Here is an 18,631-nt window from a genome sequence, read left to right as displayed (position 1 = left end):
ATATAAAAAATTTCTAAACTTGACCTGGCTGGTCCCACTCAAATGTTATTTGATACCCCTGGGAATCTCAGTGTCACTCCCCTTTCTTACAGTTACTCCATCCAATGCCTTATGCTGTTCCTCATAAAACAAGGGAGTTTGGAGCTTCCCCACCGTTCTTAAACTTCTGGCAACATCACCCTGACCAATCAGATCCAAAGACCTTCATTTCTCCTTTTATTGACAAAACAGAGGCCAACAAAATTTGAAAACCTCAATTTCTCTTCAATTTAAAACGTCACCAATTAGAACTATTCTGCCTCAACGTCATTCCTATCTACGTTCCCTGTCCTTTACTGAACTCTTAACTCGTCTCCTCTGCTCATATCCTTTCATGCTCAACACAGATTTCTGCCTTTAAATTAACACATGCTTTAGTTTTCTGTAACAGGCCAGAGTATTTAAAATAGTGCATCATTTTTAAAATGTGATAAACGTGGTTAGGGTTAAGACATGTCTGTTTAAAAGCTTTAGGCAATATAAATGCTTGTTTTTCTCTGGTGCAGAGAGTGGTACCAGATCAAAGGCTGATGTAAAGCTCTATGAAATTCCGCAAACTTTCTATGATAAAATTCTAAAGAATTCTTTTGGCATTCCCTAGCGTCCCAGTCCGTTTACCCACATGCTGCAAGCTCGCCGGGAAAGAGAACAATCCCTACTTGTCCACAGTGCAAGAGAACACCGCCTGGGAGACTCAACGGCCAGACCCACACAGCTGCTGGGAAAACGTGTTCCTCCTGGTGGTGCATGGCAGGTCAATCCCTGTCCAAGGAGGAGCAGGCGTTAAAAAACTACTGAGCACTGAAGAGGAAGTGGCAACTTTAAGGAAACCCAGGTGAAGAATCAGAACAGCTGACACTGATTTCATGTAGGAAACAGAGAGAACCATAAAATACTCTACTGCAAGATCTCATTGCAGTCCTCTGGAAAAACAATTTAACAAACCAAGACTTCTATAATAAATTCAATAAAGGCAGTAAGAACAGAATGAATGTGATAAAAATTAATAACTTAGGCAGTAACTACAGAAATTATCGCTGTAACAAAGAGCAAAAGAAAAAGAAACAGAAATTTTGGGTGAAAAATAGAGACACGGGAGTCAGATCTAGGAGCTTAACGTAAGAATCACATGAGCGCAGAAAGAACAGGAGATGGAGAGGGCTGTTTGCACAGTCAAGATACCACTAACGTGAAGAAGGAAGAAACCTATTTAGATAAGGAAGAACTCTAAGTACAATTCCTTTATCTTCACTAAAAAAAACCCTGAGGAAGTATAGTAAGGTCTAATCAAATGAAAATTAAATCCAAATAAAGATCCTAAGACAAAATACCCAAGGAAGTGAGAAGCCATGAAATTAGCAGAATCTACACAGGCAGATACAACTCCAGGATGATAACTCGGTTAAAGACTATAATGCAAGTTCTAGAAAGGAGTATTTGAATTAAAAAAAAAAAACATATGAGAAAAAAAAACCTGGAAAGGGGCAATAAAGTGCAAGAATGGCACTATTTGTTATTATTTCCTTCATTTATTATTACCTCCAGTGAGAAATACAGGGTTAAATATGGTATAAAATCTGTGATCAATTCAGGCAAACTGGGCTGACTCCATCGTACACAGACATCAATAAAAATGCAATGTAATTACAAATCATAATCTCACTGACCTTTTGTGTGGATTAATAAACTCATTCAATAAAACTCATGTGGAAGAAAGTAATGTACAAAAATAAAAGCAGCCCAGAAATTTTTTTTAAAGAATTAATGGGAACGGGGCACCTGGGTGGCTCAGTTGGTTAAGCATCTGACTTCAGCTCAGGTCATGATCTCACGCTTTGTGAGTTCGAGCCCCACGTCGGGCTTTGTGCTGACAGCTCAGGTCCCAGAGCCTGCTTCGGATTCTGTGTCTCCCCCTCTCTCTGCCCTTCCCCTGCTCATGCTATGTCTCTCTCTCTCATTAACGAATAAACGTTAAAAAAAATTTTTTTTTAATAAAAAAAAATGTTTTTTAAAGAATTAATGGGAAGAATTGCCCCACACAATGGCAGACCTTACTAATGAAACTACTTTATGTAAAATAGAAAAGTACTGTAAACAGATCAGCAGAGAAACATATCTAATTATCCATAATTTAATACATAAAAAAGGCAGCAGCTGAAACAGTTGGACAATGGATAATCTAATGTTCTAGAAAATTGAAAAATTACCTCCTTACCTCCCTCTATAACTAGACCTCATGCTGTCACAATTAACCATTTTTTTTTAAATTTTTTTTTTTCAACGTTTATTTATTTTTGGGACAGAGAGAGACAGAGCATGAACGGGGGAGGGGCAGAGAGAGAGGCAGACACAGAATCGGAAACAGGCTCCAGGCTCTGAGCCATCAGCCCAGAGCCCGACGCGGGGCTCGAACTCACGGACCGCGAGATCGTGACCTGGCTGAAGTCGGACGCCCAACCGACTGCGCCACCCAGGCGCCCCTACCATTTTTTTAATTATGTGGCTGTTTAGAAATTCTTGCCTGATATGAGAAACCAAAGTATGTATTAGTGTAAGTATAAAAATATGTTTTGAACATACATATTTGGAAAGACTCCAAACGTACTAAAACCTAAACACAGAGCTATACATTAGGTTAAACCATATGAAATTGTCATTTTAGGCAGTCGAAATGACCAGTCATTTCTAACTGTTGACCAGTTAGGCAGTCAACATAATAACAGGAATTCTGGAAAGACAGTGGTGGCAGCAGGATTTTGATTTCCCTTAGTTCCCCCATAAGAACAGACAGAACTAGGACAACAAGACACACGTCCAATACAACTTGGTGATGAGGTATTGCCATGAAGTCCAAAGTAGAAGAGATGGGGAGAAATGACCTGTTCCGGACGCTGCAGGATCAGCACTTGTGCAGGGGAAACCCAGGGGATTACCAGGGTGTCTGATGGGCCTAAAGAGGCAAATTCCACAGTCACCAAGGACCATTCGATAGAAAGCTCACTGCTTCCATTGAGGACTTCAGTGAGAAGAAAGCAATTTGGGCCCAGATTCACAAGTGAGGTGAAAGCGTTGTAATACGTCTGAAGGGGCCGAAGCGGTTTAGGCTCCCCAGACTCTTAAAAACTATCCGCTAAAATCTTCTTCCAGGACAAACCTGCTAAAGTAAAATCCAACTGACCTGCAAACTACAGGAGACGTAAAGGAGCGAGAGGGTCCAGCAGTGGGAGGGGAACACAGCCAGAAGATCTCAAAAAGAAAGACTGTATTTTTTTGCAGTTCAGAAGGAGAAGCTCAAAGCTATAAACCTAAACACGTTCTGAACTCTCTCTTTCCTTAAAGTCCATGAAAACAAATGTTTAAAAAAGAGCAAGAGGAAAGGACAGCACTAGAACCCACTAGGGCTGGAACCCATGCAAGGTTATTAAGCAGAGAAAGAAAGAGCTGAACCACTTTACGGACAAAGAAAACCTGCCAGAAAGACACGCCCACTAAACAGAGCTGTGGCCCAATTTTCAAAAAAAAATGCTGAAAGAAATTAAGAAAACCACAGAAGATATAAAAGAACAACATAAATTAAAATTAGAAGGACTCAAAGTGATAGTACTCAGAAGATAATTTTTCATCATTTCAAAAACAGAAAACAAACTAGCAGGAACATGAACACAAACAGAACAGATCATGGCTTCACAGAAACAGGAGGTAAAAATGAAGAAAATATTATATATCAGAAAGAAAAGAAAAGAAAAGAGAAGAAAAGAAAAGAAAAGAAAAGAAAAGAAAAAAGAAGATTTGAAATAAAGGGACAGAGAAGAGAGGGAAAGTAGGTCCAAAACATATACAGCAGTGGTTCCCAGAGAAGAAAACCAAATCAATGAAACAGAAAAAAGTTAAAACAATAAGAAATTCACTTGAAATTAAAAAAAAAAAAAACAGATAAAAACCAAACAAAACCTGAAATAATATATTAAAATGGCACCATGTATTCAAAAATACCAATGTGGAAAAACCAACACCAAGTAAACTAGTTGGAGTTTGAAGAAAAAGAAAACAACAACAACAACAACACAACGATCCTTTGGGCCTCCAGGTTATAAATAAATAAATAATACAGGTGAACAAAGGTCTTACAAGTAGAAACAAAAATGTATTGTCATCAGACTTCCCAACCTCCATGCTGCAGGCCAAAAGACAAAAGCATTATATATATCAAACTTCTTCAAGGAAAGAAAATATAGGCCAAAGATTTTATAGCCAAACAGACTTGCAAGAGTAAATGCCACAAACTGTTTGGAAAATTCAAGAACACAGAAAACGCTGTCTTTGTGAACCCTTGCTGAGGACTACTATGGAACAAAATGACTCAGGAGACCATTAACAAAAATCAAAACATGAGTCTCAAAAATTAAAAAAAAAAGCCAAAAACTTTGTATCTAAATCTCAATCTCTATCTACTTCTCTCTGTCTGTCTATCGAAACTCACACACATACTCCCCGAGAGCTGAAAGGAGGGGATAATGTAAGGGAGAAAGTGTGGTCAGTAACGGCTATACTGTTGAAACACCGCAAGGATCACAATCTGGGGGGCCGGGGGTGGGGGGCGGGCATATGCAATTTCTTAGCATTTCACTGGACGTAAAAGAAAAATTACTTCAAATGAAAACCTGGGTTTAAAAGGGTAATTCCAATATCCTCATAGTTGAGAACCCACAGATAACAACAAAAAAAATGTTGGGCTGGGGCACCTGGGTGGCTCAGGTCAAGTGTCCGACTTCAGCTCAGGTCATGATCTCCCGGTTCATGAGTTCAAGTTCCGTGTCGGGCTCTGTGCTGACAGCACGGAGCCTGGAGCCTGCTTCAGACTGTGTCTCCCTCTCTCTCTCTGCCCCTCGCCCACTCATCCTCTGTCTCTCTCTAAAATAAATAAACATTAAAAAAAATGTTGGGGCGAGAGAGAGCAGTAAGTATATTATACAAAGATATTAATGTAAGTATAACCTTAAGGGGTAAAAATACACTTGCCATATATTAAAAGTAAATAAAGAAAACTGCATACACAGCTTATATTAGAAAATGGAAGAATAAAACATAATCTTAAAGCGTAATACCTTTATCAGAGAAATCAGATTTCCTTGAAAATATATTATTCCATAGATTTTTCTCTTAAAACAAAGCATTTCTCATAACTCTTGCAAAATTAAGGTTAAAAAGCAAAACCTAAAAATAAAAAATACACATAAGAGATCTCTGAGTGGGTGAAGAAAATGTGGGATACCCACATTCGAGTGGGTATTATTCAGCCACACAGACGAATGGCGCATTGATACAACCACAACGTGGGTGGCGTGAGAAAAGCCAATCCTGAGAGACCACTAGAGGATTCCATTTACAGAAAATGGCCAGAATAGGCAAATACAAAGAGACAGAAAACAGGTAAGGGGTTGCTCGGGGCTGCAGGTGGCGGGTGGAAAGACTGGAGGTGGCAGCTAACTGGTCGCGGGCCTCGCACGGGGATGCTAAGATGTTCCCAGGTTACGTGGCGCTGATGATTACACGGCCCTGAATACACTAAAAACCCCTGAACTCAACACTTCAAAATGGTGAATATCATGGTATGTGAACTCTGTCTCAATACAGCTGTTATTTTAAATATATAGCCAAAAAAAGAAGAGAATCTAAATACATGTCCAGTTGGTGGCATAACCATGAAGAATTATTCAAGCATCTTTAAAACACAGTAATTTGAGGGCATATCCCCAAAGGGCTGTTCCCTAAGGATGGGAACGTCTCAGAGAGACAGTCATACATTCTATGTGTCCCGATGAAGTAGTATTAATGCCATTAATCAACCAATCAATCAAGAAATCCTGAATCTGATCAAGCCACTAGACCTTACAGTCACTTTACACAGAACAAAGAGAAAAAGAAACACATAATAGGACACCTGTAGGTCCATTTACCAAAATTCAGACTGTGGGAGACTCCACAGGGTAAAAGGCCCAGGTTGTTCAATAAACATATGGCAAAAAAAAGGGAGGGGGACTTACACTTAAGAAATATAACGAACTGTTACCTTGTGTGATGGATATTCGAAAACTGATGATTTAAATTGTTAAATGTTTTTCAAAGAAAACCAAGATAACTATGACACAATCAAAATATGAACATTAACTTGATCTTTGATGATCACAGGAGTTAATGCTACCTTTTAGGTGTGACAATGGGACTGCGGTACATTTCTAGAACAGGCCTTCTTCCTTCAGAGAAATGTATAAAATACGATGATCCCTGAGCTTTTCTTCAAAATGATGGAGGAAGTGTGGAGTGGCAGTAGGTACTGGCCAGGAGTTAATAACCACTGTGCTGGGATACAGATTCAAAGGTATTCATGGTATTATTCGGTCTAGTTTTACAGGGGTTTAGTATTTTTCTTAACAAAATTTTCCTGAACTATGTAAAAACAATTAGGAAAAAATACAGAATGTTTTATAAACTTGGACTACACACAAAATAAGGTGATGAAGGCTATAATAAAAATTTTAAGTTTCTGTGTAGGGAAAAACATCATAAACAAGTTAAAAGACAGTTTGAAAAAAAGATGTATAGCCATAATAAAAAATGAATAATATCCATAAAATATAAATAACTCCAACAGATCAAGATTATAATAATAAAAATAGAAAATGAATAAAATGAGGAAAAAGAAAATTCAAAGAAGACATATATGCAGCCTATAAACTTGACAACGGGCTCAATGTCACTAAAAGTGAGGAGAATGAAAAGACTAAAAGGAAATTACAGTTTTTACTGATCATGGTTGCAAAACTGAGGACTAATGGGATTTCTCCTCCACTGTCAGGTAAAGTAAACATGAATAAAGCCATTTTGAAGGGCAAGTTGGCAGTGTCTATCAAAGATTTAAATGTGCATGCACAGTGAGCTCACAATTCCATTTCAATTAATCATTCTTACAAGAACAATGAAGTAAATTTATAAAGGGGAATGTACACAATACTCTTGGCTGCACTATTAAAAGTTAAGTGTCCCTTAAGAGTGACGTGGTTATAATCATCAGGGAAATGCAAAACAAAACCACAACAAGATATCACCTCACACTTATTGAATGGCTATTACCAAAAGGATAAGAAGTAACAAGTGTTGGCGAGGATGTGGAGGAAAGGGAAGGCTTGTGCACTGTCGGTGGGGATGTAAATTGATGCAGCCACCATGGAAGACAGTATATGGATGTTCCTCAAAAAATTAAAAATAGACCTACCACCATCTGATCTGCAAATTTCACTTCTGTGTATTTATCCAAAGAGAATGAAAGCACTAACACGAAGAGGAATCTGCTCCCAGTGTGTTCACTGCAGCACTATGTACAATAGCCAAGATATGGAAACAACCTAAGTGTCCATCAGTGGGTGAATGGATAAAGGAAGTGTGAGATTTTATATATACGCAAAATAGAATATCATTCAGTCACAAAAAAAGAAGGAAATCCTGCCATTTGTGACAACAAGGGTGAACCCTGAAGACATTTTCCTGAGTGAAGTAAGTCACACAAAGACCAACACCGTATGATCTCACTCATATGTGGAATCTAAAAACAAAGCAAAACAAAACTGTCCTGGGAGACACAGGGAACAGGTGGATGGGCGCCAGAGGAAGAGGGTGGGATTTAAACAAGAGAGTAAAATGGTTAAACAGGCTATGGTACATTCATATGATGGAATACCATGTAGTTGTTAAATGGAACTGAAGCACAGCTAACTATACCAACATGGGGGCAGGGGGGACAACCCATCAGTCACAGAATAAATACAGCATTATCATTAAAAAAAAAAAAAAAGGAGCACACTTGTGATGAGCACGGGGTGTTTATGGAAGTGCTGAGTCACTATATTGTACACCTGGAACTCGTATCAGGCCATATGTTAACTAACTGCGATTTAAATAAAAACCTGTTAAAAATTACCTGTATCACAGAACAAAGACATACATTTATATAATCACAAAAAAAAGTCTACAAGATCCAAACCAAAGGATTTAGTACTCTGAGCAGGATAAGCAGCAACTTCATCTCTTTGTATATACACTCAATATAGAAGTAAAACAAAAGAAGGCACATCATCTTATAAAACGAAGGAGCAGATCAAAATACAGCGGACCCTTGAACAGCAGAGTCTGAACTGCATGCGTTCACTTACACGCAGAGTATTTTTGATAAATACGGTTCAGGACTGTAAATGTATCTTCTTTTCCTTATGATCTTCTTAGTAACATTTTCTTTTCTCTTTATTGTGAGAATACAGTACATAATACATCTAACATACAAAATGCATGTTAATTGTTTAGGTTATCAGTAAGGCTTCTGGTCAACAACAGGCTATTAGTGGTTAAGTTCTGGGGAGTCAAAAGTTATACACGCATTTTTGACTGTGCAAGGGGTCAGCACCCCTAACCCCCATGTTGCTCAAGGATCGACTGTAGTCTTTATGTTAGCCTTCAAAAGTTAGTTTCTACGATTCTACACCAGGGGCCATGTCACAAACTGACATGCCCACAGGGCCAGGTGGGTGATGTCAATGGGTGAGCGAGGGAAAGGTGACGGTAAGAGAACAAGAAATGATGGGCACTGTGGTCAGCTGGAACCCGCCAGATGCTACCACGCGGGAATGCAGGCCCAGTGGCGACAGACCTCCTCCCAGGACTTTAAGGAAAACAAAAAAATCCAGATATTCATGTAACATCTTGTAATTTTTTTAAATGCTAGCCACGAAGTCAAAAAATACTCAAAGCGCAAGGCGGGACAAAATATAAATTCAGGAGGCAGTATAGTGTAAGGATCAGGAGCACAGCTTTACAGCTGGCACTGGGTTCACGTCCTGGCTCTGCCATACTGGGTGACGACCAAGTTACTTGACCAACCCGCCTCCATATATAGCAAGTACTCAGTTAATGGCAGCTACTAGCCTTGCTGCTGCTGCTGCTGTGTTGTCATCACGGGATCCAGTTCTCCACTGCAAGCTGATGAGTTCTCTCCTTTGATCTTTTACATCTTACATCCGGTTTCACTCAGTTGGCTCACCGCAGTCAAAAATAACGCAGAACAAATTTCTATCTTCCCTCAAGTGAGTATGCTTCTTTTAAGAAAACAGAAAACTTACAGGCAAGTGAGCAGTATGTGTTCATTGGCTTGCCACTTACTCAATTAAAAAGTTCGTCATTAAAAAAATTTTTTAACAAAGGGGGTGCCTGGGTGGCTCTGTCGGTGGAGCATCTTCGGCTCAGGTCACGATCTCACGGTCCGTGGGTTCCAGCCCCGCGTCGGGCTCTGTGCTGACGGCTCGGAGCCTGGAGTCCGCTTCGGATTCTGTGTCTCCCTCTCTCTCTGCCCCTCCCCTGCTCACACTCTATCTCTCTCTCTCAAAAATAAATACACATCAAAAAATAAAAATAAAAAATAAGTAATAAAAAAAAGTTCGTGTAACTTTACTAATGCAATCAGACAGGTGATGACTGAAGCAAATGAAAAATTAACTACGATAACTGTATTAATGAACACCGATCTGGAAGGCGGGGGTAGGGGAATACCGTAGCCTACTTAGTGTGTCCCACGGGCTTAGTCTGAAGCGCACTGCGCTGGTCCCGCTCTGTGTGAAGCACGTTGGAGGGTAAAGATGTCGATGCTCATGTCCTACCCCAAGAGATTCTGATTTGCCCTATAACCCAAAAGGGCACGAGTACGTGTATTTTCAAAAGCTCCCTGTGTGACAGTGATGTGCAGCCAGGTCTGGACACCACGGGCACAGTTTAAAGTCCGGGATCCAAGAGTCCTGGGTATAAAGCCCTCCGACAGTCAACAGCTCCTGTGATTTGGAGCAAGTTACCTACTCCCCTTATTTGTGAAATATGGAATGAACAGCACCCCTTCCTTGGGTTGTTGTGCCTGGCATAAGGCAAGACTTGAAAACGAGTAGCTGTTGTTGCTACATGTCCCAGCTTCTACAGGCTTCGTCCGCTCTGAATACAAAAGGCAACCTCTCCAGGGCTGCTTGTGCTTATAGGAAAAGTTAGCATAATTATATATATTCTTGGATCATAAGGCAAACAATATTTGTTTGGCCATTAAACTTACGATAAATACATCATCATTTCCAACTCAAAAGAGAGTTAATTTATAAAGTAACCAAAACTCCTCCTTAGGATTTGAGGTAATATGCATGGTCACATGCAATGAGTCAGGCAACTAAATTTTTTTATACACTAAAGTAAAAATTTTCATTTTATCTTTCTCTTCTTCTGAAAAGGTATAAATTTCAGATGGTAAAACAAAAAGGAAGGAACAGAGAATAACCATATCACAATCTATGGCTCCAATATCTTACGGGCATTTGACATTTTAAAAAATGCACAAAACTCACAGATCTATACAACACAAAAAGTAAACTTTATGGTAGGTAAACTTGAAAAAATCAACTAGGACACTGGGGAATCCCCGGACGGAAGGCAGACTGAGATTAAGTGAATCTAGCTTGGGGTGCCTGGGTGGCTCAGTTGGTTAAGCCACCGGCTTCCACTCAGGTCATGATCTCATGATCTGTGAGTTCAAGCCCCACATCGGACTCAGAGCCTGGAGCCTGCTTCCAATTCTGTGTCTCCCTCTCTCTCTGCCCCTCTCCCACTCATGCTCTGTCTCTTTCTCTCAAAAATAAACAAACAAATAAATAAATCTAGCTATGTTGCAAATGTATGCTATAACCTCACTGAAGAAGCTGGAGGAAACTGGTAACCTAACGAATAACTGGTAAATTCCGTTGTGACACTCTGAGACTAAAGACAAAACAAACTGTACCTAAATGCTGTACTCTAGCTGGCCAATTTATTCCTCACAGGGGTCCCGGTCAGTGCTTCGGAAACCACGTTACATGTGCACTCCAGCTGCACGAATATGCCAATGAACTGCAGTCACGGGAGCCAGGCTTCCCACTGCCAGTGAGCAGAGGAGGGAGGCTGGATGAAACTTGTGGTGCTGGCTTAGACCGCAGACATCAACCGGAACTCATGTTTATTTTTAACGGACAGACAGACAGACAGGTAGGTAAGCAGATAGATTGATCGATCGATCAATCGATAGAGAAGGAATTGCAGATCTGTGCATACACGTGGGCTGAAAGACATACCTATATTTTCTAACTCTATCACTGAAGGGCATGGAAGAATGACAGCTGACAGTAACATCCAGGGCCCAGATCTTCATTTCTAAATACCATACTCCAATAAAAGGAACCAGAGCTCCTCGGGGAAATGGCTGACTTCAGGACCGCAACAGGAAAAATAAAGGATGATGCTTTAAAATGAGAAACTGCTCAAAAGCAAAACCATACAAAAAAAGATGCAGGCATGTCAAAAGGACCCAGAAGCCAATTGAAAGAGTTCTGATGGCTAAAGCAGCAACAATCTGAGCAACGAAATAAAGAACAATATTATTAGATTACAGCCCAAGAAAAAAATAAAAATTTATGACTCCACACAGAGACATAAATAAATGGGAGAGAAGAGGTAAATCTTTCAAACAGAAGAACTCCAAATAATACATGTAGATATTCCCTCCTCCTGGAGGTGGAGATTCCTACAGGAATTCCCCTCCCCTTAAATTCGGGTTCCGTTTAGTGATTCACTTCAAAGAATACAGCATGGAAAGGGAAAACTGCTAACTTGTGGAGGAACCTGTCAGACACTTTCACGGGGTGATCCAGGTTAACATGACCAATGATATTATGATGCCATGAGAGTGGCATTCATGCCCAAGCCTAAGAACCCAGTCTACTCTTGAGAAAACATCAGACAAACCCAAATTCAGGGACATGCTACAAGCCACCCAGATCATGAGAAACAAGGGAAGACTGAGCAACTACCACAGATCACAGGAGACTAAGAAGATGCGACTAAATGCAATGTGGTGTCCTTGACTGGATCCTGGAACGGAAAGGGGACATTAGTAGAAAAATAGAAACCCAAATAATGTCTGCAGTTAGTTAACAGTATTTTATACCAAAGTTAATGAATTAATTTCGACAAATATAGCAGAGTTAAGTAAGATGTCAGCATCAGAGGAAGCAGGATAAAGAACATAAATGAAAACTCTGTACTATCTTTACGAGTTTTCCAGAAGTCTAGAATCAATTGAAGATTACAAGTCTTTAAATTTAAAGATTTTGAAATATAATAATAAAATTTTAGAGAAAAACTGCTTCATAAAGCATGTTGATAAGCCAAAGGAAATTAAACATAAGATCACGTTATTCATAAACACTAATTAGAAGTAACTTAATCATGAAGAATAAAAATACAAAGACATAGTCAAGAAAAATAAAATATCATGAGTATATTTCCTCCTTTCTACAAAATCCTTCGACTATATTCATTACTATTATCACATAAGCCATAAATACAGTGCAAAGTAGAAGATATGTGTTGGGTACAATGTGTGGCACTAGATGGTCAAGATGTTTCTAACAATTAAGAATGAAAATAAAATCGTCTTTAAACCTAAAGGCTATACACTGCTTAAAATGTACCTTTAAAATGTCTGAGTATTTGGCAGAGATTGCAGAGATAAAAAGGTTAAATACACTTTAAAAATAAAAATATAGAACAGTCTAGCCCATATTGACTTACAGTTAGCTTCTAAAGAGAAAAAAAATTTAACAAAACTTATAAAAATTAATAGTTCATATTCGGCTTCTATAGCATTTTACTATGTATACAAATACCTTTTTAAGCCTCACAACAACCCTGTGAGGTAGGTAGTGAAGTAATATTATAGCCATTTCACAGACGCAAAGGCTAAGGGTCCGAAAGATTAAATTATTTACAAAGTCATGTGGTGAGAAAGACCCACACCAAGGAATGGAATCCAGTCACTTGATTTCAAAACTGCAGCTCTTCCTCCAAAATACTTAGTCCAAGTCTAAAACGAACCAAGAAGGTAAGTCTATATATAGTCATGCGTATACATACACACCTCCCCTTACAGAAATGATGTTCCTCAAATGGAAATAAAAAGAAGTCTTCCTTTCCCACGGGGTTAATTATAATTCTGGGGCCTCATCTTTTATTAGTTTGGACTGATCTCTAATACAGAAGAATTTCTACTTCAGCTCTCAGTTACTCTTTCGTTCTTTGACAAACACATTTTATGACACAAAACCTGAAACAACAGGGGCTTCTGTACTCCATTTTTGTTGTGAAAAGCAAACACTATCCAAAAAATTCTAATAAGCAGCCTTTAACTCCCACGCTTTATGAGCTCTGAATCTGTACGTCTCCTCTTTGCCCTAACAAGGATAACCTTCTCAGTTACATCTCAACTGGTCAAACCGAAGGAAGGCAACTGTGATGGGAACCCATCTGTACTCAGCTTGAGTTCTAATACAAAATGTAGTGCACTCATCACCCATTCTCAGCCTCTTTCTTGTTCCAACACATCTAAGGGACGCAAAGCTCTACTGTTAGCATCGACAGTTCACTGCCACGGAGGATCCTCAAGGGAGAGGGAGACAATCTGGGGGGAGGGGGGAGTTTAAAGCAGTCGTATGAAGCCCCCGCATGCGTCCCGGGGCCCTTACCATGAGCCCCCCTCTCCTGTGAGATCCACTGAATTAGAGGTGAGGTAATGCTGCCAGAGCCGCTCCATTCATATCACTTCAAAAATAGTGCTTCACAATAAAAGTTAATCATCGACCCTGTCTTGCCCACATATGTCCTCACTGGAACTGACCCACTCCAGCCAAAAACCTAGACCAAAGTCAGCCATTCACCATCTGAAGTTATCTGGCAAATCCTTATTCCGTATTTAGTTTGGTTCTACTGATTTTGAAACCTGCACTATAATGAAATCATACAAAACAGTGATTCAGGAGCTCAAAGGGAAAAAAGTCATTTGCCCTAATTAAAAGACGTACATAAAAAAATCAGAGTTAAAATACTGTCCAAAGAAAATCTCATAACAAATGCACTTTTAAGACATCTAATTAAAACAATAATCAAAGTAAACTAACTTCTTATAGCTACAAAGTACTGATTCCTTTTGCAAACATCTTGCTATACTATGTTAATGTCTTACCCCTTCTCCTAGAAGTTCACGATCTAGTTCACGAACAATAAAAATCTTACAAACTGAGGCTCTCGTCCACTGTTTCCGATTATTAAAAAAATGCTGTTTTATCACCTCTCACTCCAAAGCAAGCCAGATTGTGTAAACTGAAGTTTAAAAAATAAAAATAGGGGTGGCCTGGGTGGCTAAGTTAGTTTAGCGTCCGACTTCAGCTCAGGTCTTGATCTCGTGGTTTGTGGGTTTGAGCCCTAGGTCGGGCTCTGTGCTGACAGCTCAGAGCCTGGAGCCTGCTTTGGATTCTGGGTCTCCCTCTCTCTCTGCCCTTCCCCTGCTCGCTCTCTCTCTCTCTCTCTCTCTCTCAAAAGCAAGTAAAACAAAAAGTTAAAAAAAATTTTAAGAATAAAAATAAAAGGTGCATACATACATATGTACATAGCTACTAAAATTTAGAATCGCAACCTAACACAGGTGTAAGGGATCTCAAAGATCTGAGTGTTTCTGCTTTTAGCCAAATGAACACGCAAACTCGCCACAGAGAAAAATTACTCTTTTGCTCTAAAGAACAGTATCCAACAACGTGCTACTTTCTAGCCTTAACACCCTTAACAGTGAAGAATTTGAGACCTCAAGCTATCAAAATGAAACTTGTACTGTTTTCCAACCGCTTTTTCTAGGAGGCATATTCCTTTCCCAGAAACCTTCACATATCAAACCGCAGACTTGATAATAATGAAGACTTCCCTTGAACCTCCATCATCTGTGCTAATCACTAGCTTTGCCAAACACAGAAGTGAACTCTTTTTTCCTTTGATCATTCTTACATTTCTCCACAACTCACATCTCTTTAAATAAAATACAGTGGCCAATGGGGCGCCTGGGTGGCTCAGTCAGTTGAGCATCCGACTTCGGCTCAGGTCATGGTGTTACAGTTCGTGAGTTCGAGCCCCGCGTCGGGCTCTGTGCTGACAGCTCAGAGCCCGGAGCCTGCTTCACATTCTGTCTCCCCCTCTCTCTGCCCCTCCCCTACTCGCACTCTGTCTCTGCCTCTCAAAAATAAAGAAACATAATAACAAAAAAAAAATTAACATACAGCGGCCAAACAGGACACACTACTCAAAAGGGAGTAAGCTATTTGCGAGGAATACAGAAAGAACTATATCCATGACCTTGGATGCCATATTCATTTAAAAATATATCAGCATCATGTTGACTTTTTTACTGACTCATATTCAGCTTGTGGTCACCCATGATTGTGGCTTTCTTCCCTCTTTATTTATACCTAGCCTGTCCTTCTCCATCCTATATTTATATGGCTGGATTTTTTTTTCCCTCCACACACCACCTTCTACTTAATTCACTGAATTTCATACAGTTTTCATAGATCCATTTCCCCATTTATTTCAGTACTTGAGAGAAATGTTTAAATCTGCAAGTTACAGTAACTACCACTTACACTTAAAATATCGAGCCTATGAAAGTACCAACAATCAACACAACACCTTGTAATAATGGAACTAAGGACAAGAACAGACTAATGCCTACCAGAAACCTACCTCCACTGGATGGTCACTCTTTACCAGTGCTATACGTGCCCTTTGCAAGGAACCGTCCATCAGCTTGTGAAGTCTTAAAATTAACTTTCTTAACCCCATTTGCTTCAGCGCTTTGTCTACAAATGGCCTATAAATAGAAGTCAGACAGTGTCTACTAAAGCCTGCTTCCGTGCTGCAGTCTGGGGCTCCCCAGCCAGCAGAATCATCCTCAGACTCAAGCCGCTCAAGCTTCTTAGACACGCAGTCCTGAGAATGGATGCTGAAACGGCGGTCAGCGGGCTGTGTGGGTTCCGGGGCCCTTGGACCAGAGAGCTCTTCTTCTTCGCTCTCGTCCGCACTACTCTCCAGCCCTTTCAACTCCCCTTCTGTGTCATCACCCTCATCTTCCGGCTCATTGCCTTTGGATGATCGAGGAGAAGGGATTTCAAACACTGGCCAGCCAATGTCTGATAAATTCTTGATGCCCAAAACAGTGCCCATAATCCTTAACTTCTGATTTAGGTCTTTTGTGATGTTTAACCACAAACAGAGCGCCTGCACCCTGTCTTGGAAGTCTTTCGCAGCATATTTTTCGTAGTCCTTTTGAAGAGCCTGCAACGATGGATAAAGTGCTTCTATGTACTCCAGCAGCTCCATTATCCGTTTCACCTGCTCGAATGACACCCTCTGGCGTTGGAGATGCTCATGATATGTTGAGTAACCCACAATCTTTGTTCCATGAGGGGCTCTGCGCTGTCCTTCTACTGAAGTACCATTAAAACCAGCTCCATTTCGAACAAAGGCAAAGCTCCCATAATTCACTTTGAAAGTCAGGATTTCGTTGATAATATCTGGGATGGCTTGACGGGCTGTGTACAAAAAGAGGTCCTGGTCATTAATGGTCCGTCCTGCATGCCAGGCTTGTAGCTCTAACCAGATGAGCTCGTTAGATCGGTTAAACCAGAGAGCAGACGTATTTTCCTGTCCTCTTTGCTCCCTGTCCTTCTTCTTTGAGACTGAGGTAAGCTTTAGCAGAAGTCGTAAAGTCTCAAAAAACTTCAAGCGATCTGCCGGACAGTCAGTCCTAGAAGTCTGGCGTGCAGTTCTGGCTATAGGCATGGGCACGGATACCGGAAGCTTAGCGTTGCTGCAGCCAAGACTGAGGTAAGGCTTATTAAGATCCACATCTGGAATTGATTTTTTGGGCAAAGACCCACCCACCGAGTCCAACACGAACGAGCACTGCACATTTTTCTTATGGTCGCGCTCTGTTGTCCTAAGAGCTGCTCGGATCTTTTTCTCCTGCTTATAGCTGTACTCTTCCACATTCTCCACAGTTTTTCCAGTGTCTTTGTGTGGAGGCTGGTTTGGTGCATTCATTTTTTCTATTTAAAAACAAACAAACAGAACATTATGTTACTCTAAAACGTGAAGCTACTCTCGGCAGCTTCAATAAAACGGATACTCACATATACTTCTTTTTCAGGCTGTTACTGGAGACAAAATCATAGCCATTTGCTGAAAATTAAAAGATTCAGAATATATGCATTTCAAAACCTCTAAAAAGATTTTATCCATCTTCCCTGCTTTATTATACTTGCTATAGTCTCTAAGAGTCTCCGGTGGTAGCCTAGAACAAGCTGTGTACCTCTGTGCCAAAAGTAGAGTTATACAGGGAGAGAAATCGTCAGAAGTTAAGCCTTCACCTTACAAGAGACACAGCACAGCAGATCTGACAGAAACATGGTTTAGAAAACACATCCAGGGCCACCTGGGTGGCGCAGCTGGTTAAGCCTCTGATCTCGATCTCAGCTCAGGTCATGATCTCACAGTTCGTGGGTTCAAGTCCCACATCGGGCTCTGGGCCGATGGCATGGAGCCTGCTTGGGATTCTGTCTCTCCTCTCTGCCCCTCCCCCACTCGTGTGCGCACTATCAAAATAAATAAACTTAAAAAACAAAACAAGACAGAAAACACATCCAATTCTCCCCTTTGCCGTAAACTAAATGTATTAACTCAGAGCAAATCACATAAGTTTTCCGGGTCACTTTTCTCATTTGTAAAATAAAGTAGATTGAACAAAGAATCTTTAGGCACTTTCAGATTATTTTCATAAAAAACGAAAGACAAACAATAGGCAAAAGTGTTATTCTCCTCCTTGGTTTCTTCTCTCCCACAAACAAATGAACGATAACATTTTGAATTTAGCATTAGCAAAAGTGAAAAGATATAGACTAATTCAGCATCACTTACCTGTACCGGCATATAAAGTAATTCAAAACTAATGCAAAGAAAGTAAACACACACTTTTTTGTCAAACAACTGTAGAAAGTTCCATTAATTTAATTCCCAAGCTTTGAAATGTCCTGTTTGGCATTTCTGCCGCTACCTTGCCGAAATCCCTTCACTCTGTCGCTTTGTAGACACAACAGTCTCTGGGTTCTTTCCTACTTCCCAAGTCACTCCTTTTCAAAACCCCTCCTTGCAACTTGCATCAGAAAATGCTAACGTTTCTCAGAGTTCCGCTCTTCTGCCTCTTGTCTTGCTTTTCCCTCCCTCGGAGAGCTCCTTCACAGCCACTTCAGAGATCGAAATGCCCAAACCTAAATCTCCAGCCCAGTCTCCCCTCCACACCCAGGATATACTTCGTTTCATTGAATCTATGATACACATTCTCTATTTTAACATCTCTGAAATGAAAATATGTTTCATAATTAATAATGATATGAATAAGTTTTAGGAACAAACTAATAGCTTTCACTTACATTTTCTCTTTTATATATATATAAATAACATATATAACATATAACATGTATATATGTATATATAACATATACATAAGAAGAATAAATAGCTTTTTTAAAACCTGTGTCTAAATGTCAGGAAGTATAAAAGGGTTCTTTCAGTAAATAGAAAATAAAAATTCTAAGTATGAAAACAC

The 18,631-nt window shown here is 40.0% G+C and overlaps 1 protein-coding gene across 10 annotated transcripts in view; it reads right to left on the bottom strand.

The window, feature by feature from the left end:
• Positions 1 to 18,631, bottom strand: part of MAP3K4 (mitogen-activated protein kinase kinase kinase 4) — a 113,711-nt gene that overhangs the window by 43,989 nt on the left and 51,091 nt on the right. For all 10 annotated transcript variants that reach the window (XR_007152023.1, XR_007152024.1, XM_047857822.1 and 7 more), the window contains exon 3: positions 15,712 to 17,075. Coding sequence is in view for 8 of the 10 variants with exons in the window: in XM_047857822.1 (XP_047713778.1) it covers positions 15,712 to 17,075 (1,364 nt within the window). In the remaining 2 variants the exon portion in view is untranslated. The remainder of the gene's footprint in view (positions 1 to 15,711; positions 17,076 to 18,631) is intronic.

The sequence above is a fragment of the Prionailurus viverrinus genome, chromosome B2 (assembly GCF_022837055.1).
Source record: "Prionailurus viverrinus isolate Anna chromosome B2, UM_Priviv_1.0, whole genome shotgun sequence".
NCBI classification, from domain to species: domain Eukaryota; kingdom Metazoa; phylum Chordata; class Mammalia; order Carnivora; family Felidae; genus Prionailurus; species Prionailurus viverrinus.
Note: the sequence above shows the minus strand (reverse complement) of the source record. Positions and strands in the feature narration are given on the sequence as shown.